General features: G+C 45.9%; 1 protein-coding gene across 1 annotated transcript in view; it reads right to left on the bottom strand.

Moving 5' to 3' along the window:
* Positions 1 to 22290, bottom strand: part of LOC120930526 (zinc metalloproteinase/disintegrin ussurin-like) — a 51724-nt gene extending 29434 nt beyond the window's left edge. Inside the window, exons 1-2 of the mRNA XM_040341704.1 lie at positions 22163 to 22290; positions 19753 to 19924 (exon numbers count right to left, since the gene is read on the bottom strand). Of these exons, the coding sequence (XP_040197638.1) occupies positions 19753 to 19924; positions 22163 to 22290 (300 nt within the window). The remainder of the gene's footprint in view (positions 1 to 19752; positions 19925 to 22162) is intronic.
* Between the last annotated feature and the right edge of the window lie 1026 nt (positions 22291 to 23316).

Genomic DNA, 23316 nt, shown 5'->3' with positions numbered 1-23316 from the left:
GGTACTAGTGACACCAGGTGATAAGTGGTCAGTAGAACTACAAGAGCCAGCATACAGTAGGTTACTTGGTATGATTGCAGCATTTACTGGAGTACTTTGTAAGCATTGCCACATTTATAGATATCTAGTCTGTAGAACTACAAGAACCATCATGATCTAGGGTTCTTGGTATATGAGACAGCATCCATAGAAAAGTAGTCTATAGAACTACAAGAGCCAGCATGCACTAGGGTATGATTACAGCATTTACAGATAACTAGGCGGAACAACTACAAGAGCCAGGATGGCTTGTTTGCTATATAAAGACATTGCACCATTCAGCATATGTGATCTGTAGAACTATAAGAGCCAGCATGCCTTGTTTGCAACATAATGACATTGCATCACCCAGCATTAGGGTGACCACGTGTCCCGGATTGCCCGGGACAGTCACGCATTTTGCAGGTCTGTCCCGGGCACATTCATTCCAGGACAATATAGTGTCCCGGAATGAAACTGACACAGCCACCCCCCGGGCCAATCTGATGCCCCCAAAAAAAGCCGCCACATCACCGCTTTACTCACTGACAGTACTTGTCCTGGCCGGGAATGCCTGGAGGAGCACAATCCCCGCCCCCTGCTTGTGATTGGAGAAATCATGAATCCCGCCTCTTGTGTCCAATCCCTGTGCTGTGATTCGTTACAGCACAAGCTGATTTTTGGGAAGGGAGGGTGTCCCTGAATGGTAGTTTTGAAATGTGGTCACCCTACCCAGCATGGTCTAGTGTGCCCTTTGTCGTCACTGTGCCCTTTGTCACCACTGTGCCCTTAGTCGCCTCTGTGCCCATTGTCGCTGTGCCCTGTAAAATGCACTTACCTTTCTGCTTCCATGTCCCACGTTGTCTTCTCCCACCCTCGATGACGCTTCAGCCAATCAGGTTACCTATAACTAGAATAGGCGGATCTGATTGGCTGAGACGGCCGTCAGTCTTATCCAAGGAACGCACCCCGTACGTTCTGAGGATAGACCTTCCAGGAGCCGAGGGCTGGACTCGGAAAGGCTATCAGAGCCGCTGGCTCTGATAGGCACTTCCGCTCAGCCAACCAGCTGCCGTTATTCAGGTAACCGCCGCCCTATGTCCGGCTATCTGAATAGACCAGCGGCAGCTGGCAAATAACATACATTCATGCAATGCAATACATGAATGTATGTTATTTGCGAGAGGGGATGGCGCTGCAGCGCCCTCTATAGACGGCCCCATCACTGCAGTTAGTAAAAAGTAAAAAGGACATTTTAAGCAAAATAAAAATTCTTAAAGGGCCCATTTTTTTTTTTTGTTTTTTTTTGTGACTACAGGAGGGGGGCGGCGCCCGGGGGCCTCCTTTGGACGGGCCGCCACTGGTTCCAACCCTGTCTTCACTTTCCTTCATCATCCAGAAAAAAACAAAGTATCTTGTCTGCTAAATAATTATGCAAAGATTTGTCTATTGATTTTTTTTCCATAATAATTCCATAACACGTAAGCAGTTAGTTTTACTAGAGAAAACTAAACATAAAATGTGGACATATGCACAAATCCCTACTAATGGGTGCAATAGCAATAATGAAACTTGTAAAAAAAATAAAAAAATTACTTTGTTCCTTGTGCATCATGTAATAATTATTAAAAGAAAAGATGGCAAATGTGGTCCAGTATGGGTGGCTGTTTATCAAGAATATAACATTTGAATTTTAGAACTGTGGTCACCCGGCCCATGCCTCCATAGTAATAGAGCTATGGCAGCCAAACTCTGTCATTATGTATTGCTAGAATTCTTTCAAAGATCATTTTGGAGGTGATTTTTTTTTTATTAACTAGTGATGATAAATTAATTGTTAAAGGCACTTTAAATTTATCACTTTATTCAAGCTGACATTACTAATAGATACTGGGAGATCTTTGGTGACACATTCCCCCACCCTGGCCATGTCTGCCCCCGTTTGTGCTCTCTTGGGTTGGTTTTTCCTCTGCCTCCTCAATTCCCGAGCTGAACGCTCATTACCGTCTCCTCAGGGCCGGCCTTTGCGGTGTGCGGACAGTGCGATCGCACAGGGCGCCATAACAACATGGGCGCCTGGCGACCGCACAGATTTTTTAATTCGCCTGTATATTAAGTAGTGGGCGGGGGGCGTGCCGCACACTGGGGGTGTCAGGCCGGCGCCAGCGCCCCCCCGCAACTGAAGAGGACCTTCGCGGGTGGCATGGCATGGTGCCGGGTGCCTGGCTTTGCAGGGGGGGTGCCGTGCAAGCCGCATCCCAGCGAGCCGTCGGCACACCCGGGACCTGGCCGCAGTGATCCCCCTTCTCCTTAGGCAGCTCCGCGGCTCTGAGTCTTGGCTGCCTGTGACTGTCTCAGTCACGCAGCCGAGCGGTGAAGCAGCCTCCCCCTTGCCTGTACTGTGCTGTGTGTGCAACACGCGGCAAGCAGGTTATCTGAGCCTGCTTGCTTTACAGGTCTGAAGGGGGGGTCGGCTGTATTTTAGAGGGGGGGGTTCTTTATTGTATTGGTTGATCTGTATTGTAAGGGGGGGTGTTTTCTGTATTGTGTGTGTGTGGGGGGGGGTTCTTTATTGTTGGGGGGGTCTGCACTTTAGGGGTTAATCTGTATTGTAGGGGGGGGGGGGTTTCTGTATTGTGGGGGGGGGGGGTTCTTTATTGTAGGGGTGGTCTATTGTAGGGGGTGTTCTGTATTGTGGGGGGGTTCTTTATTGTAGGGGGGTCTGCACTGTAGGGGTGGTCTATTGTAGGGGGGGTTCTGTATTGTGGGGGGGTTCTTAATTGTAGGGGGGGTCTGCACTGTAGGGGTGGTCTATTGTAGGGGGGTTATGTATTGTAGGGGTAAATCTGTATTGTAGAAGGGGTTCTGTATTGTAAGGGGGTCTGCGTAACATGCAGGGGGTCCAGAACTGTTAGGGGGGTGTCTGTGTTACATACAGGTGTCTGGGGCTGTGTAATGTAAAGGGGTGCAGGGTGCTGTGTAATGTAAAGGGGTCCAGTGGTGCAGGGTGCTGTGTAATGTAAAGGGGCCCAGAGGTGCAGGGTGCTGTGTAATGTAAGGGGCCCAGTGGTGTAAGGTGCTGTGTAGTGTAAAGGGGTCCAGAGGTGCAGGGTGCTGTGTAATGTAACGGGGTGCTGTGTAATGTAAAGGGGCCCAGAGGTGCAGGGTGCTGTGTGATGTAAGGGGCCCAGAGGTGCAGGGTGCTGTGTAATGTAAGGGGCCCAGTGGTGCAAGGTGCTGTGTAGTGTAAAGGGGTCCAGAGGTGCAGGGTGCTGTGTAATGTAAAGGGGTCCAGAGATGCAGGGTGCTGTGTAATGTAAAGGGGTCCAGAGCTGTGGGGTGCTGTGTAATGTAAGGGGCCCAGTGGTGCAAGGTGCTGTGTAATGTAAAGGGGTTCATCCAGAGGTGCTATGTAATGTAAAGGGGTCCAGAAGTGCAGGGGGCTTTGTAATGTAATGGGGCCCAGAGGTGCTGTGTAATGTAAAAGGGGTCCAGAGGTGCAGGGGTGGTGTAATGTAATGGGGTCCAGAGGTGCAGGGTGCTGTATAATGTAAAGGGGCCCAGAGGTGCAAGGTGCTGTGTAGTGTAAAGGGGTCCAGAGGTGCAGAGTGCTGTGTAATGTAAAGGGGCCCAGAGATGCAGGGTGCTGTGTAATATAAAGGGGCCCAGAGGTGCAGGGTGCTGTGTAATATAAAGTGGTCAATTGGTGCAAGGTGCTGTGTAATGTAATGGGGTCCAGAGGTGCAGAGTGCTGTGTAATGTAAAGGGGCCCAGAGGTGCAGGGTGCTGTGTAATGTAAAGGGGCCCAGAGGTGCAGGGTGCTGTGTAATGTAAAGGGGTCCAGAGGTGCAGGGCGCTGTGTAATGTAAAGAGGCCCAGAGGTGCAGGGTGCTGTGTAATGTAAAGGGGCCCAGAGGTGCTGTGTAATGTAAAGGGGTCCAGAGGTGCAGGGTGCTGTGTAATGTAAAGGGGCCCAGAGGTGCAGGGTGCTGTGTAATGTAAAGGGGCCCAGAGGTGCAGGGTGCTGTGTAATGTAAAGGGGCCCAGAGGTGCAGGGTGATGTGTAATGTAAAGGGGTCCAGAGGTGCAGGGTGCTGTGTAATGTAAAGGGGACCAGAGGTGCAGGGTGCTGTGTAATGTAAAGGGGCCCAGAGGTGCTGTGTAATGTAAAGGGGTCCAGAGGTGCAGGGTGCTGTGTAATGTAAAGGGGCCCAGAGGTTCAGGGTGCTGTGTAATGTAAAGGGGCCCAGAGGTGCAGGGTGCTGTGTAATGTAAAGGGTTCCAGAGGTGCAGGGTGCTGTGTAATGTAAAGGGGCCCAGAGGTGCAGGGTGCTGTGTAATGTAAAGGGTTCCAGAGGTGCAGGGTGCTGTGTAATGTAAAGGGGCCCAGAGGTGCAGGGTGCTGTGTAATGTAAAGGGGCCCAGAGGTGCAGGGTGCTGTGTAATGTAAAGGGGCCCAGAGGTGCAGGGTGCTGTGTAATGTAACGGGGCCCAGAGGTGCTGTGTAATATAAAGGGGTCCAGAGGTGCAGGGGGCTGTGTAATGTAAAGGGGTCCAGAGGTGAAGGGTGCTGTGTAATGAAGAGAGGTCCATTGGTGCAGTTGTGGAGAGGGGGTACACAGTAGTGACAGATATATAGAAGGACGCAGGGGGCACAGTGGGGTGTTTTTACATTTTACGGGGGGGGGGGGGCAGATATAGGATCCGCCCCGGGTGCCAAATGCTCTAGGTACACCTGGCAGGCCACAGGCGGATTCTGCCGGAAAGATGGCATGGCGGCTGTCCTTGCCTTGCTATGAGGAGCTCATATGCCATGCGCACTGAGAAGACAAAAGAGGGCAAAAATCCACAGAAGCAGGCAGCAGATGTAAAAACTTTTTTCTGTAAGTAAATTCTTTTTTTATAAGTGCAGTGTACTGCGTAATGTCTGTTTTGTATTTTCTTTTTTAAATAGGGTGTTTCTTAAAGGAACTGTAAATGCAAATGTTAAAAAATACTTTATTGTAATTATGTTTGATATTTGATAGTAAATTTACAGGTAGTGTTATTATACCATGTGATTTACTTTATATGTGGCGTTATTATAGCGTGTGATTTACTTTATATGTGGTGTTATTATAGCGTGTGATTTACTTTATATGTGGCGTTATTATAGCGTGTGATTTACTTTATAAGTGACGTTATTATACCATGTGATTTACTTTATATGTGGCGTTATTATACCGTGTGATATACAGTATATGTGGCGTTATTATACCTTGTGAATAAAAGTTGTATTTTTATCATAGCTTGTAATCTTTTTGTTGGGAACTTAACGGAATGGAAGGCTTTAAATGGAGCTGGTATTGGAGAAATGGGTGTGGTTACCGAGGGGTGCGGTTACCAAGGGGCGTGGTTACCAAGGGGCGTGGTCACTAGGGGGCGCTGTAAAGCTTTCTCGCACAGGGCGCCTAAGGGCCTAAGGCCGGCCCTGCCTCTGGGTATCCAGCAATGAGTAATCTGATCCAGCCTTTGATGTACTACACATGCATCTACCCCTGATGAAGCAAGCATGGTCTTGCAAAATGCGCTGGGATACTTTTAATGCCTGTGTACTTTGCAATTTACATTTTTACCATGATACGTGTAATGACATTTTTTACTGTATGTATCATTTCAGTGATGTTTGCATGATAATTTTAATAAATTTTAAAACTGCATTTAATCTGTCAATTGTTGGCTAACCGCATTTACCTAATTTAAAGTCCCGGGGCGATCTCTTGTTTTTTGCAACTGTACTTATGTGCACCACCTTAAAAATGGACCCCATGATACACAGGTCTCTGGACTACCAGGAATATGCATCTAAGGTAGATTCTAAGGGGAACGTTTGTGTTTTTGCATTGCCGTATTGGCATTTTGAAATGTATTTTGGCCTGTGTTTACATACCTCCCCCATCTGATGCTCGGGTGCTACGGCTTCTCCTGGAATTTTTGGAGGGGAGGCCGGATCTCCCGATGTTGCTCGTAGGGGACTTTAATAGCTGGTTAGATCCGAGTCTGGATAAACATTCGGTACTGGGGGTGAATTCTCATAGGACTACTCCTCTGGCTAGATTATTACAGGAGGTGGGCTGGCTAGACATATGGAGGCACTGAAACACTACAGTTAAACAATTTTCCTGCTTCTCAAAGTCTTATGGGTCACTATCTAGGCTAGATCTGACGGTGGGTAACTCTGCGATGCTCCCCTCGGTTTCGGATGCCTCATACAAACCTAGATGTGTTTCTGACCACTCTTGCATAAGCCTTACAGTGACTCAATTATCTACACTCCCCAGAGCACCCTGAAAATTTAACGCCTTATGGCTTCAGCTATTTACTGCCCCAGAGGAACTAGAGGGGAGCATTAAGAGGGTTTTCTCTAACCAGCCTGATCCAGAATCTCTCCTTGCTGAATGGGAAGCTTTTAAAATTTATCTTAGACGATTGCTTAGTAACGAGGTCAACAAGGTCAAGAAGCGCTCTGAAGCCCTCAGAGAAGCTCTGGAACTACAAGTCCATTCTCTGGAGGTTAAGTACGTGCAGGACCCTACTAAATAAGCTAAGGGGGCGTGACAGTCGGCTCAATCTGCGTATGGGCACCTGCTCGTCTCCTCGGTGGGAAAAGAGGTTCTTTACCAAAACAGCATTTTTTGAAGAAGGGGAGACAACAGGTCACCTCTTGGCTAGAATTGCTAATTCAGAACAGAAGTCCCTGGTTATTGGAACCTTGCAGACCGCTGGGGGGGCGGATGGTTCACTCCCCAGATCTCATAATAAAGATGCTGGCAGACTTCTACGAAACACTATATCGCCTGGCCTCGGAGTATAGTGTCGAGGAGCTATCCGGCTACTTGGATGAAATTACGTTCCCACATCTCTCCCCTACTCAAAGTACAGAGTTAGATTCTCCATTGATTTTGAGTTGCAGGCAGCTGTGGCAGCCTTCCCTAACTGTAAAGCTCCAGGGGGTGATGGAATCCCCATGGAGATCTACAAACAATACTCTGAGATCCTATTGCCCAAGCTTTCAGGGGTGTTTAATGCCACAAGAGAGTCTAATGTCCTCCCGTCCTCTATGGCTAAGGCACATATTGTGCTGATCCTCAAACCAGGTAAGGATCCAGTGGTAATAAAATGGAAAGGTTTCCCCGTTTTTTGTGGGGCTTTTAGGCAGCAATGTCAAAACAGTAAAATACTGGTAGCTATATAAGAATAGTATTTATTAAATGGAAAAAAGTTTTGGATATCACAGTATATAGGAGTTACAGCATAAGAACAGTTGTAATGGTAAATTATCGCATTCCATGGTACTTTAGACATAATCATTACATATGATATAGTATTTCATATTGTAGTATATTGTTGATCCCCGACGCGTTTCGACCAATTGGGGTCTCTTCAGGGGGATAATTTATTTCTAAAAAGTATATCACAAAAATATAAAATTAATATATATAATGTAAAAATAGAAATATATAAAAATGACATGTCAGTAGTACATCACAGATTCTAGCAGGATATATATTTACCGCTAAACATGGAATGGATGATATTGAAGTCACTGAGTAGTCCGAGGGGACCTGTGAAAGCCCCTGTACTCCCGAGGGTGAGGGGTCCACCCATAGGGGCCTTCAAGGAGCCTCAAATAATTGACACCCCGCCGGCGGAGGAGGAACCGCCACTTGCAATGAATACCCAGAACAGCCATGTGTAGTTAATTGAATGAGTAATTCAAACAAACCTATCAAATTGATGGCTGGAATGTGTATTTGTATAAGAGGGTAAGGGCAAAAATATAATGTTAGGTGAGGCATTCCTGAATATTCCAAAAAGGAACAAGTTGACTAGACGATAAGGAATAATAAAGGTAATAAAATAATTGACTAAAGGGTGACTAAACAAAAAGGAATAATAAAGGTAATCGAATGAAGGTAAGTGTGGGAAAAGTGACGTAATGTGAAGCGTACTAAAGTGTATAAGTGTGATGTGAATAATAAGTGTGTAGGGGTGCAACATTGATGCGAGTGTCAGACTGCCAATGTGATGGATGGATAGAGGTTATAATGTGAGGATGTAAAATAAATTAAATTATATGTGAGTAAATTAACATAAATGTGTGGGTGAAATAAATAGAGTGAAGGTGAGTGTGAAGGTAAACGTGTGTGCCCAGTGAAAAATGGGCAAAAATAGTAAATAAAGTGTACGATCAATAATAGCAATAGTATCAAAAAGGTAGGGTTTTATACATGTAAAATATAAGTTAACAAATGCAAATGTTACCTGGTGAATTGATGTTTGTCTATGTAGTTTAGCGTAGTAGGTAGTTTAAGACATATAAACGGACTGGATTTATTTATTAATCCTTTTTCCCCTCTCTCTCATGCATCAGGAGGTAATTTACACAGACTCCTGTACTGCAAATTTGTTCAAATATTCCTATTGGAAATTTGTTTCATATTTAAATCTTATATGCAGGGAGTTTTTAGCCATGGAATTTAAGCACAGTCCTGGTGCAAACACATTTGTCAAAAAATTTATTTAGCTGCAACTTTTGAGCAACCATCATAACTAGCTATTATTCATGTGATTTCATTGTACACTTTTTTATATATGGACTGGCCACTTTGTAATCCGGCGGACTTAATTGTCCCTGTTATTCACCCGGGGGGGGTTGGGGTCCTTCCCCTTCGGGTCTCCCGGCAGGGGGGTGAAGGGATAGGCTGTCCCCTCTTTCTCGCCTCGGTGATGTATGAGGGGTTTCCCTCAGACGCCGATGCGAGCCCCGTCTGCCAGCGGCGTCCCTTGATCCTCTCTGGATAGTCCATACTTGTGCGCATGAGCGAGAGATCGGCGTGCGCACACGTCGTGACATCACGCGATTTGCGGCGGAGAGGACGACAGTGGTTGGGGCTCTCCTGGCCTTCCGGGACGCCGAGGGAGCCTCACATGGTCTCTGGTCCAGGGACCCTAACGCCGCCCCTTTCGGCGGGTGGGGGGGAGCTACAAGCCTGCGCTGGATCACCCAGATTGCCACTTCCAGGGCATTATTTAATGTCTGGCCCCTGGGATATGTACACCATATCCCACACCAGGCTGGATGCTATTGCATCCACACCGTTTTGGCATTCCACCTCGCCTGCTCTGCAATACCTGCCGTCAGGCCCTCAACTACCTACTACGCTAAACTACATAGACAAACATCAATACACCAGGTAACATTTGCATTTGTTAACTTATATTTTACATGTATAAAACCCTACCTTTTTGATACTATTGCTATTATTGATCGTACACTTTATTTACTACTTTTGCCCATTTTTCACTGGGCACACACGTTTACCTTCACACTCACCTTCACTCTATTTATTTCACCCACACATTTATGTTAATTTACTCACATATAATTTAATTTATTTTACATCCTCACATTATAACCTCTATCCATCCATCACATTGGCAGTCTGACACTCGCATCAATGTTGCACCCCTACACACTTATTATTCACATCACACTTATACACTTTAGTACGCTTCACATTACGTCACTTTTCCCACACTTACCTTCATTCGATTACCTTTATTATTCCTTTTTGTTTAGTCACCCTTTAGTCAATTATTTTATTACCTTTATTATTCCTTATCGTCTAGTCAACTTGTTCCTTTTTGAAATATTCAGGAATGCCTCACCTAACATTATATTTTTGCCCTTACCCTCTTATACAAATACACATTCCAACCATCAATTTGATAGGTTTGTTTGAATTACTCATTCAATTAACTACACATGGCTGTTCTGGGTATTCATTGCAGGTGGCGGTTCCTCCTCCGCCGGCGGGGTGTCAATTATTTGAGGCTCCTTGAAGGCCCCTATGGGTGGACCCGTCACCCTCGGGAGTACGGGGGCTTTCACAGGTCCCCTCGGACTACTCAGTGACTTCAATATCGTCCATTCCATGTTTAGCGGTAAATATATATCCTGCTAGAATCTATGTGATGTACTACTGACATGTCATTTTTATATATTTCTATTTTTACATTATATATATTAATTTTATATTTTTGTGATATACTTTTTAGAAATAAATTATCCCCCTGAAGAGACCCCAATTGGTCAAAACGCGCCGGGGATCAACAATATACTACAATATGAAATACTATATCATATGTAATGATTATGTCTAAAGTACCATGGAATGCGATAATTTACCATTACAACTGTTCTTATGCTGTAACTCCTATATACTGTGATATCCAAACCTTTTTTCCATTTAATAAATACTATTCTTATATAGCTACCAGTATTTTACTGTTTTGACATTGCTGCCTAAAAGCTCCACAAAAAACGGGGAAACCTTTCCATTTTCTATCATTTCCGGGGCGAGCAGCTCTACCATCTCTATAGCATGTGTCATTTTTTCTTTTTTCAGGATCCAGTGGTAATTACCTCAGTTGTACACCCAGACCAGATGGGATTTATGCCCAACAAATCCACGGCAATAAACCTCAGAAGACTATTTCTTAATATGCAATCCTAAGCTGATAACATGGGTAAGAGAGCTCTGCTGTCGCTTGACGCTATGAAAGCTTTTGATAGCGTGGAGTGGCCGTACCTCTGGGAGGTGTTGAGGCGATTTGGCTTTGGAGAGGTGTTCATATCCTGGGTGCGTTTGCTATACCATTGCCCCCAGGCGGTTATTAGAGAGGTGGGGAGAGTGTCGCTGTCCTTTGCAGGCAGCTGGGTTGTCCACGTTCCTCCCTGCTGTTCGCCCTGGCAATAGAACCATTGGCTATTCGGATTACAGGGGTATTACTGGCTTCTGTTATGGAGATAGACAGGAGAAAGTAATGCTCTATGCCAATGATACAATGATTCTGCTGGGTGATACAGAGCAATCCCTGAGCAAGACGATGGAGATGGTGGTTCAGTTTGGGGAGTTCTCGGGCCTAAAAATAAATTGGACTAAGTCAGCCTTAATGCCATTGGATGATGTTCAGTTACATCACGGGCACCATGTGGGTGGTATCCCTGTAGCAACCTCCACTAAATATCTGGGAAAACAAGTGACGCCACGTATCAGGGAATATAGTCAACTCAACATCTCCCCGCTGCTTGGCAGATTTCTCTCCCGAGTTAAAACATGGAACGCTCTGTGTATGTCGGTTGTGGGCAAGGTGAATCCCCAACTGCTGTACATGCTCCACAACTCCCCGGTAGTGATCCCACTGAAGACCTTTAGGATAGTGAATGCCATATTTTGCAAACTGATCTGCAAAAAAACGCCCCCCCCCCCCTCCCAGGATAAAATTAGAGCACCTGCAACGCCCCAAGGATGAGGGTGGCCTTGCTTTGCCAAATCCGTGGCTGTACTATTTGGCATCGCAATTGCAATACCTGATAGGTACCATATTTTCTGATAGGGACCCATCAGACACAACCCCCAGCGCTCCTGAGCATATTATCCAGTGGAGGCAGCCAAGGATTTGATCTTTTATCCTGATGGAGTGGATTGATGTGGATTTGTGGTAAGAGTTTAAACTTACTCCTCTCCCGGGTGTGCTGCAGGATTCCTCTTCTTATGTACTCAAGCTGGTGGTGGAATTCTTTTTATCCTTGTCTCTTCAATTTTTTTTCTCCTTCAGGAGTTAACTTATGAACTTGGACATGATTTATTGAATTTGCCATTGTGTGAGGATTGATATACACTCACACCCCTGAGTGAATTACAGGGAAGTGTCCTTGTTTATTGTATCTGGCAAGTGTTTCAGTGTGCTAGCCTTGGTCGGATTAGGACTTTTACATCTACATATTTCTATTGTATTTTTATTTGATTTATTTATACATTCATGCATTGCATTTTTTTCAAAAACTTTATAGATATATATTATGTACATATACACATCTCACTAGGTTGTGTTACTAGCGCAACCCTTCTTTTGATTTTTGTTCTGTTTCACATGTATATCACATGTTTTTTGGTTTTGCAGCTGGAGTTATTGATTTAACATAACTTTTCACTATTTGTTTTTATATTTTTCAATTTATTCAAATTTTTTCCTTAGCGCAAATATTTACCTTGTTTTGATATTATGCTCCAGACAGTGGGAGGAAGGTCCGTTCCAACAGCGCTTGAGGCACTAGCTTCCCTACATATAGTTTAATGCAGAAGATATGGAATCAAAGCTAGATATCTACAGGAGGCGTCAGGCATTACCGAGTTCAGCCCCATTTGGGCAAATAATTCCTATGCCGAGCTAGCCAAATTGCAACATGGGGACAGGTGTGGGGTTTTTTATCTGACACAAATTCTTGGGAATGGTAATTTACTGCCTTTTGAAACTTTGAGGGAGACATATCAACTACCAGCGAACATGCTTTTTTACTATATGCAGCTCAGACACGCATTTTCAGCTCAGTCCAGGGCTTCAGAGTAGCATGCAGATTCTCCTCGACTCCTTTTGCAGCTTAAGTGTGCAGAGATGTCTAAGGGCTTCATCTCCCAGAGCTACAGTACGCTGCTTCGTAAATATCTCACGAAACACCCCTTGACAGTTAAAAGAAAATGGGAAACAGATGTAGGAACCCTGGATGAGGATTAGTGGGAGGAGGCCCTTCAGTCAGTTTCCATATGTTCCCATAATGAGTGCCCTCACTGTTGATACAACTATATACACTCCTGAGAGTATACTACACGCCTCACAGATTGCATGGTATGGGACTGCTGCCCACACCGACATGCACATGTAGCGCCTGTGTACTTTCAGTACAGGTGTTATTCTAAATTTAAGGGGGATGAGAGAGTTAGTTAGATCTCATCCAGTTGATTTGCTAAATTTGGTCTCTGTTTCAGCTGGGCTGTGCTGTGGGCTCATTCTGTTGTTCCTGGTGTGTTGTTCCACCCCAGGGCAATAGGTGGCAGCAGTGGAGTCCAGGCTGGGGTGTCTCTTGCCAGCAGCCAATCAGGAGGGGGTTTCTCTCGCAGGGCATGCTAGGGGAGAGTACTTCTGGAGCAGACGCTATTGGGCGGGGGTTCTTTTCCTGGTGTGACACCCACCTTCAGGGTGACCACACATCAAGGCCCCCGGCGATATGGCTTACCTGGCCGGGGTGCACGTGCTACGTGGTATTCCTGGTTCCGGGACCATGTTGGCCCGGAGCAATTGAAGCTATGGCGGGGCCCCAGTGATCGACTGGGTCCCCAAGTTCTGAGGAAAGATCCCAAGCGAGATAGCTGTTCAGTGGGGAGTCAGCCTGAGGAGAGCCAAGAGAGGCCGGCAATCCAACAGGGCCTCGACAATCTATCGGGGATCAAGGTAACCGGACACTGAAAGGTTGGATGTCAGCAACCTGTCAGTCGGTGACCCAATAGAGAACTACCTGAGGGAGATTCAGGCACCAATACTACTGAGGAGAATTTTCCTTTATGATCTACGTTCTGGGGAAGGGTCTGTGGCAGAGACTTGTTTCCCTCAAATTTCCGAGTGATACCCTGGCTGCCAGGTCGGTGTGAGAGGCCTGTCCAGGTACACTATACCCACTCCGGCTGGAGTGGCGACAAAAGTAAAGTGTCATTGGAAGCAGGATTGCTTCCGTTACTGTTAGGCCTGAATCTGCCATCTCTCTTCCTCATCATCTTTACTGTCTACCTCAAGTTTACTGTTTACCGTGTTGGGTAAAATAAAGCACAAGAAAAGACACCTGCTGTTTGGACATTCCATCATTGCTGCTCTCATCAACTACCCTAGACGTCAGAGCTATAGAGGTAACAGGCCATCTCATTTCTATCCAACGGCTCCTTCGGGGGTGAGCGCTACACACAAGATGTTAAAGGGACAACGGGGACCTGATACGTTTGCTCTGGGGCTGCCCCAAGTTGCATGCTTATTGGAAGGGGATGACAGAAGCGCTGAACACAGTATTCCAGGTGACGGTCCCATTAGATCCTAAACAATGTCTTCTGAATCTGCTAGATGAGCTGGAATGGGAACCCCATATTAGAGAAGCCCTCATTAGGGCCCTTTACATGGCCCGTAAGCTGATCATGCTACATTGGAAGTCAGAATCACCCCCCACAGTCAGGGAATGGATCACTGCACTGGAAAAGGTTATATACCATCATAGGGGATGCTCTAGAAAGGTTGAAAAATGATGGGACCCATGGGTGGGAACACCGGGGCTTGCTCCGGACGACCTAATCATGGACAGACTTTTTAGACTGAATGTGGGCTAAATATGCTGCTTATGTAGTGCTACACTGGATTATGGTGGGCAAGTTGACCTGGCAAGGAACTGGACCAGGGGGTAGTGTTGGTGGCCGACCACAGCTGTATGATCATTCATGATGGTGACTAGTGTATAAATGCATTGCTTGTATTGTTTATGGTTTTGTACTTGTTTGCTATATTTGCTACGATTATGGTGATTTGGACTGTATGTATTTAATTCCAAATTAAAACTTCTGTTTTTGGAAAAAAAAAAAAAGATGGGCCCCACAGATTATCAGGCTAAAGATTGAGAGTCCAGAGCCAACTCTCCACTAATTGTTCCACAGAGACCTTACACTATATTACCCATAGCCAGAAGTACCTCTCTCAAGTAATATTTGAGCTTATATTCACAGAGTGCACTCTGTAGTAGTTATTGACTGTTATTACAGAGGAGCAGTTGGGGAAATATCTATGCTTATTGATACTGTTCACTGCTAATACTTTTCTTTGTTGGGGTTGTGCTTTAGTGGTTATAGGTAACTCAGCTTGAGCTGCCACAATCTAATAATTACATCACTTAGCGTACTATGAGTGGAAAGTTTCTTGCATTTGCTCATTCCTGTAAGTTTCTATTTGCTTTTAACCTGTGGCAATATACATACTTTCCTACAGTTAACCATTCTGGTAAATATTTCCGATACTATAAAGCCTCGTACACACGATCAGTCCATCCGATGACAATGGTCTGAAGGACCGTTGTGGTCCAAGGCGCCCACACACCATCAGTTAAATAACCGATTGTGTCAGAACGCGGTGACGTAAAACACAACGACGTGCTGAAAAAAGTTCAATGCTTCCAAGCATGTGTCGACTTGATTCTGAGCATGCGTGGATTTTTAACCGATGGTCGTGCCTACTAACGATCGGTTTTGACCTATCGGTTAGGAATCCATCGGTTAAATTGAAAGCAAGTTGGATTTTTTTAACCGATGGTTAAATAACCTATGGGGCCCACACACGATCGGTTTTGACCGATGAAAATGGTCCATCAGACCGATGTCCTCTGTTTAACCGATCGTGTGTACGAGGCCTAACACAATTGTATACAGGATTTAGAGCCGGTTCACACAGGGGCGACCTGGGATCCCACTTGAAGTTGTCCCAAGTCATTTGGTTGAGAAATTCAACAGAAGTGAATGGGAGCCGTCTTAATACACACTACTGAAGTCACTCCGACTTCAGAAAAGGTTCCTGTACTACTTCAATCCGACTTCTAGGCAACTTGTAGGCAACTTGTACCCATTGATTTCAATGGGAGTTGCCTCAGAAGTCTGATCACTGTCTTAACTGAAGCAACAATACAGGAAGATAACATACATTTCTCAGGCAAACCCCTCCCTCTCACAGAGCTGATTGTTGTTTGATTGGCCACTGGAAAGCCTCCTTTCCTGGAGGCGACCTGAAGTTGTCTTGTACTGTTCTGGAGGCAACTTGAAGTTGCCATGTAAGTTGCCTGATGATTCATACTCAAGTCGTGTCTAAGTTGCCTCCCAAAGTCATGCTGAAAGTCGTGTTGCCCCTGTGTGAACCGACTCTTACAGTACAGTGGGTGACCGCGATATTGTGTCAATCTCACTCCCTTTCTCGGCGAGATTGACCACCTACGAGCCCCATCGCGGGAGCCAGCGCCGAGCTGGCTTGCCGCGATGGAGACAAAGCCGTCATAGAAGCGACGGGGATCCGACTTGGATTCCCGCCAATTCTAGCGTCGGCATTTGGTATGCATTCCTGAGAGGGAGAACTCCACGCCAATTTTTAAATAAAAAACCAACATGGGTTTCCCCCCCAGGAGCATACCAGGACCTTAGGTCTGGTATGGGTTGTAAGGAGACCCCCCCTACGCCGGAAAAAACGACGTAGGGGGTCCCCCTACAATCCATACCAGACCCGTATCCAAAGCACGCTACCCGGCTGGCCAGGAAAGGAGTGGGGACGAGCGAGCGCCCCCCCCCTCCTGAGCCGTACCAGGCCGTATGCCCTCAACATGGGGGGGTTGGGTTCTCTGGGGCAGGGGGGCGCACTGTGGTCAGAAAACAGCTGCCTGAAGGTTTGAGGCCCGGTACACACGACCGAGTTTCTCTGCAGAATTCAGCCAGAAACTCGATCGGAGCTGTATTCTGCCGAGAAACCCGGCCGTGTGTACACTTTCGGCCGAGGAAACCTCGTTCCTCAATGGGAAAAGTTGGCCCGCCGAGATCCTCGGCGGCTTCACAAGAAACTCGACGAGCAAAATGATGTGTTTTGCTCGTCGAGTTTCTCGGCCGTGTGTACGGGGCCTAAAAGTTGCGGCTTTTGCTATGGATGGGCAGGCAGAAGGCAAAGCAGCAATAATCACATTTCAGATGGCCTCTGACACTTAAACTATGTGTAGCGCCTGGTTTCTTTCAGGTACCGGTGCTATTCTAAATTTAAGGAGGATGAGAGAGTTAGTTAGCTCTCATCCAGTTGATTTGCTCAAATTGGGTCTCTGTCTTGGCTTGGCTGTGCTGTGGGCTCATTCTGTTGTTCCCGGGGTGCTCTTCCCACCCCGGGACGATAGGTGGCAGCAGTGGAGTCGAGGTTTGGGTGCTCTCTCTCTGCAGCCAATCGGGAGGGTTGAGCCTCGCTGGGCATGCCAGGAGAGGGTACTTATAGGACAGACACTTTTGGATTCGGGTTGTTCTGGAAGTACGTCACCCACCTTTAGGGTGTCTGCACCACGTGCCCCGGCATTATGACCCTGCCTTCGGCTGCCACTCCGATGGTGTCCCCCGAAGCAAGTGACTGTGATGCTAAGAACTGTTTGCCCGCTGTGAAGGTGGATGTTGCCACCGAAACTCCAACCATGGCGGTGGTCCCTGCTTGGCCTGCTTCGGGGAAAACGGGACCCATGAAGGTCTCCCACAGCTGTGGTCGAGTCCCACCCATGCGCAGACCTGAACCGGACGACAGGGAGAATGATGCCCCTGTCGATGCCGCAACAAAGGACAAGGTCAGTGCATCCACTGTTGAGAAAATGTATTTACCCGCTGGGGAGTATGACACCTCCGACCTGGAATCATTGTCTGATGTTGGGGATGACCATTGGTTTGAGCCGGAGCTGCCCGAGTCACAATGGGGCAGAGGGTTTTGTGCTGCAAAACCCCGCAAACACAAGAGAAGCTCTGGGAATACCGCACCACAAGCGAGTGTCCCGCAACTAACTTGGGGAGTGACAGTGCCAACTGCTTGTGACCCTAAAGAGACTGTACCTATTCCCGCTGCATCCCCAGTGTTAAAGAGGGCCCCGGATGCCCTTGTTATGCTGGGACTAGGACACCTCCGTACGCTGCCAAAGTTAGCTCGCCTTCAGCGTATTGTCATGAGGAGGGTGGCCCAGGATTACGGATGGGAGTTCCTGTATGTGCCCGCAGACCAGATGCAGGAAATTGAGAACCTGCGTGAGGAATGGTGCAAAGACGCCATCTGGGACTATCTAAATGTACCGAAACCTGCCCGCAGTACTGACTATTCCTTTATTCGTGTTTTCCACCGGTTTGAAGGTTGCATGAAGGATTGGAGCCCTGGCCGGTATATTTACCATGACAGAGTGGTCATAAAGAGCCCCGGAAAAATGGATCGGGTCTATTCAGTTACCACAGTGAATGACCAAGGGGACATTATCGCTCTGCCGGATCCCAGGTTTTACCTGTAGGCCCAAACAGTGTCTATTCAAGTGGGGGGAGTGTGTAGTGCCTGGTTACTTTCAGGTACCGGTGCTATTCTAAATTTAAGGGGGATGAGAGAGTTAGTTAGCTCTCATCTAGTTGATTTGCTCAAATTGGGTCTCTGTCTTGGCTGTGCTGTGGGCTCGTTCTGTTCTTCCCGGGGTGCTGTTCCCACCCCAGCGCCCCCCCTCTGCGACTGAAGAGGACATCGGGCGGCATGGTGGTGACAGGGAGGCAGCAGCAGCTGTTATGGTGACACACAGGCTGAAGCCTGGCTTTGCGGGGCGGGGGGTCCATCGGCACACCCGGGACACGGCCGCAGCTCTGATAAGTCTCGGCTGTGTGACTGTCTCACAGTCACACAGCCGAGCAGACCGAAGCCACCTCCCCCTCCTCTGTGTAGTCTACAAGTGCTGCACACAGCACGCTGATCATCTAAACCGAGGTGAACAGCATTACGGGTCTGAAGAGGGGGTGTCTGTATTGTTGGGGGTTACCGGTATTGTGGGGGATATGTATTGTAGGGGGTGGTCTGTATTGTAAGGGGGGTCTGTATTGTAAGGGGGGTCTGTATTGCAGGGGAGGGTCTGAACTGTAGGGGGAGGGGTCTGCACTGTAGGGGGGTCCAGTGGTGCAGGGTGCTGTGTAATGTAAGGGGTCCAGTGATGCAGGGTGCTGTGTAATGCAAGGTTGTCCGGTGATGCAGGGTGCTGTGTAATTTAAAGGGTCCAGAGGTGCAGGGTGCTGTGTAATGTAAGGGGGTTCAGGGATGCAGGGTCTGTGTAATGTAAAGGGGTCCAGAGGTGCAGGGTGCTGTGTAATGTAAGGGGATCCAGTGATGCAGGGTGCTGTGTAATGTAAGGGGTCCAGTGATGCATGGTGCTGTGTAATGTAAGGTTGTCCGGTGATGCAGGGTGCTGTGTAATGTAAAGGGTCCAGAGGTGCAGGGTGCTGTGTAATGTAAGGGGGCCCAGTGATGCAGGGTGCTGTGTAATGTAAAGGGGTCCAGAGGTGCAGGGTGCTGTGTAATGTAAAAGGGTCCAGTGATGCAGGGTGCTGTGTAATGTAAGGGGTCCAGAGGTGTTGGGTGCTGTGTAATGTAAGGGGTCCAGAGGTGTTGGGTGCTGTGTAATGTAAAGGGGCCCAGAGGTGCAGGGGGCTGTGTAATGTAAAGGGGTCCAGAGGTGCAGGGGGTTGTGTAATGTAAAGGGGTCCAAAGGTGCAGTTGTTGCGAGGGGGTTATACAGTAGTGACAAAGAGATATTGAAGGATACAGAGGTATGCAGGGGGCACAGTGGGGTGTTTTTACATTTTACCGTGGAGGGGTGCTAGATATAGGATCCGCCCCGGGTGCCAAATGCTCTAGGTATGCCCCTGGGCTCAGACACAGCATTGCTCTTGCTGCTGCCAATCACAACCAGTGTTAGAGTGGGGGGCTGTGCTCTGTGTGTCTATAGACAATCAGAGCCAGTTTAGAAACAAGCCTGCACAGGTGCCCCCCATAGCAAGTTGCATGGAATGGTGGACAGTCGGCAGGGGGAGCCAGGAGTGCCAGCGGGGGACCCAAGAAGAGAAGGGTCGGGGCTGTTCTGTGCAAAACCAAGTAAGTATGATGTTTGTTATATGTATATTTTTTTAAAATAAAGGCTTACAATCACGTTAAGTCCCCCAGTGTGGAACGACATGAGTACAACATGGAGTTGCTCTTGTTCTATAAACAATCTCTAGTGTCTCCTCTTAGTATTTCTCATTATCTCACCTGAGTAGGAATAGGTAACACCCACTGAGCCAACACTGATCCCTCCCAATGTCCATCTGTCACTGCACAGGCTTTGGGGTTTTCTTCTTCTTCTTCATATATAACATGCATTCCCTCTGCCAGGTTCTGTGGTTCAATTAAATATCTCCGGCCTTGTGTCAGGATGAGCCCACTGTAAAAGAAGAACAAGAATACTGTTTAAAGATAACAGCACAGTGTTCTATCACATACATTATTTGTACATTTAAAAATGTTAACAGCAGCTATACATTTGTAGCGCCTTCCTCAGAACTAAATCCCTCTGGAATTGTTACCGGATCTTTGGCAGGCTTTCCTCTGCATGAACTTGAACACCCGGATAGACCTCGGTTAGGCCTAGCAGCCAGAAGCCCCATGGATAGGCCTCAGGCCTAGCAGCTAAGAGCTGTATACACACCATCCACCCAGGCCGTAGCCCTGGGCAGGAAGAACTCACCTGATTTCATCCCATTAAATAACATTTCCCAGCATGCCTAGCCACAAATATGGTTGGCTGAGAAAGGTATGTTTATCATATCCTGATCTTCACTGTAACTCATCACCCTAATGTCAAAGGCAATAGCACCACCTGCTGACAGAAGGGAGAAGCCACAACTTAATATGGAATTAACAGAAGTCATGTAATCACGAAACACTACAAATTAGCCAGACTGGCTACCATCCAGCACAACTAAATTTACTTGCAACCCTAGTCTAGGGACAAGGATGCTACACTGACTTGAAGCATTTGAGATAGTCTTTTTATTTTATTTTAGGCAAGCCTAGTTTTAGTGGGCATACATTTGGAGGCTGGATTGTACATTCCTTAAAGTATATCATAAGGCAAAACTTTTTTTTTAGTTTTGGATAGAGCGCAGAGGGTTTAGAACTCTTGTCAGGTTTTTTTCTGTCTGTGTTTCTGTTAAGGAGATTCACCCTCTCAATTAGTTCTGTTTACCATTATCAATAAAAAAAGAAATGAAAAGAAAATACCACATTTTGGGTTGTCCCCAGAAAAGTAATAGAGGGAAAACCTTCCAATGGGGACATGGGGGTGCCTTAGGAATTCCCTTAATTTGCAGGGATTTTCACCAACTTCCTTTCAGACGTAAAAATATTTGACAGGGGTTATAACCCCCACTTGTTTTATCCAAAATTAAAAAAGAAATTAAAAAAAATAGATATAAATATAGAAAAAAAAATGCCATAAATATATCCCCTATTTTGTAGACACAATAACTTATGCGCAAACCAATCAATAAATGCTTATTGCGATTTTTTTTTTACCAAAAATATGTAGAATACATATTGGTCTAAACTGATGAAGAAATATTATTTTTTTGGCTATTTATTATAGCAAAAAGTAAACAATATTTATTTTCAAAATTTACGTTCTTTTTTTGTTTATAGCGCAAAAAAAGGTGATCAATTACCACCAAAAGACAGCTCTATTTGCGGGAAAAAAAGGACGTCAATTTTGTTTGTGTACAGCATCACACAACCGCGCAATTGTCAGTTAAAACAACGCATTGCCTTATCACAAAAAATGGCCTGGTCATTAAAGGGGTAAGTCCTTGCGGGGATGAAGTGGTTAAACTACACTTGTTAGAAGTTCCATATACTGTATATGCTGTAACCAGAATGCTCATACCTGCACGCATCACAAGCTCATAGTAAATACCATTTAGTATATGACTTGGTTAAGTGCACACAACACACCAATGTATACGCACATGTTCTATAAGAAATGCTAATCCATGTAAGCCTGAAATGACTGATAACACATAACAGCAAGCTGCATAGTAAAACTACATATAATATCAGATATCTTGATTTCTCTTCAAGCATTGATATTTTATTTGAAAAAAAAAAAACAATTGGTATGAACAGACACAATAATGCAGCAAAATCGTCTCTCAGGTCGTCAACATAATAGCATAAAAACATAGAAAATACGGCCACAATATATATCCAACTTTTACATCTAACTTTTAATTTAACAACTGTTACATCCAAAACAAAAGGCCAAAGAGTGCTAGTGGGACTGAACAGGTACTTCCCATCAACGATCAAGAATGCTATCACGTATAGTGAGTGATGGAGAACCCGAATATGGGTTTAAGTTAGAAAAGGGGGAAAGGGCAAAGGAAATTGATGGTTGAGAAGCCACCGAGTAGCCTTGGTGAATTTCCCTGAGACTATCTTAGGACTCACTATAGTGTGAAACCCCATAGACTATCAAAAGTATAGTACCTGTAAATACCAGAAACAAAAAGAAATAAGAAGGAAATGGAGAGAAAGGGAGAAAGGGGAAGCTAAACAGATAAAAGAAAGAAGAGAGAGGAAGAGAGGGAAGCATTGATATTTTTTAATAATAAATTCATTGTCTTACCTTAACCCAGAGCAGGTGCTGATGCTGACCATTGATTGGTTGTCATTTTCAACATAGCCTTGATAGTGACAGTGATCCTGCACAATATGAGCACAAACAGTTATAAAGTTCAGCCAAAGATTTAACATCCTCAGGCAGGAAATTTAAATCCTCAACAATGCAAAAAATATATATATTTTTCTCATTGCCATAGAAAGATCTTGGCAAACTTTGAAATATGATTGCACTTGTACAAAGTAATGGTGTAAAGGTGTTTTTAAAGGATTGGAAGTCACCCAATTGGTTCCCCCACTGTCTCACTATTTGAGGAGCTAAGACATTGGTTTCCCCATCTTTTGGGAACATGGCCTTTAAGTGGAACTAAAGTTAATAATACCTACTTTCAATATTCTGTGGTCTCTCATTGGCAACCATTTCCCAGCTTCTTCTAGGTGCTGGACTAAAAAAAATCCATGTAGAAGCCAGACACTGAGATGTACACAAGACATACTGTATGTTCAAGAGGCACGTTATCTACAGGGGACTGTTCCAGCTGATTGAGCAGGTCTGCCGACACCAAATGATTTGTTCAATTTGAATAGGGGCAGAAGCCTGAGTGCAACCCATAATCTTGAACATGTCAGCTCTACTAGAAGCACTAACTCTGGGTCCATCTGCAGATGGCTATCCACCGCTATGGCCACCTTCACTTTTCATGGTAGACGACTTTGCCAAGTTTGCAGTAGCCATGCTGACATACAGCCAGACAGTCAACATTACATTCTGAACAGGGACTCTGCTTCACAAGGGAGTTTGTCCAAGAGTGGTGCAGTTCACCGGGCATCAGAAAGACACTTACCACCCCACATGGTAATGGGACATGCAAAAGATAGAACTACACCCTGTTTCAGATGGTGAGGTACCAACCCAGAGAAATCCAAAGTCAGAGAACAAATATCACTCCAGGTGAGTTCTTCCCATGTAATTCCTTTTAACGTACAATCAGGTGCTGGTCTGATCCGTGATCGTGGCAGACCACATATGTAGAAAACGTAGGTTGACCGCACTCCAATGTAATGGAAAACTTGAACTTTATTAAATAAAATCCATTCACAGAGAAAGCACAGAGCAAGTGTAGGATGACAGTAGTAGATGTTAACGCATTTCACGCAGGA

Source organism: Rana temporaria, chromosome 3 (assembly GCF_905171775.1).
Source record: "Rana temporaria chromosome 3, aRanTem1.1, whole genome shotgun sequence".
NCBI classification, from domain to species: Eukaryota; Metazoa; Chordata; class Amphibia; order Anura; family Ranidae; genus Rana; species Rana temporaria.
This window is presented reverse-complemented; position numbering and strand designations above follow the sequence as displayed.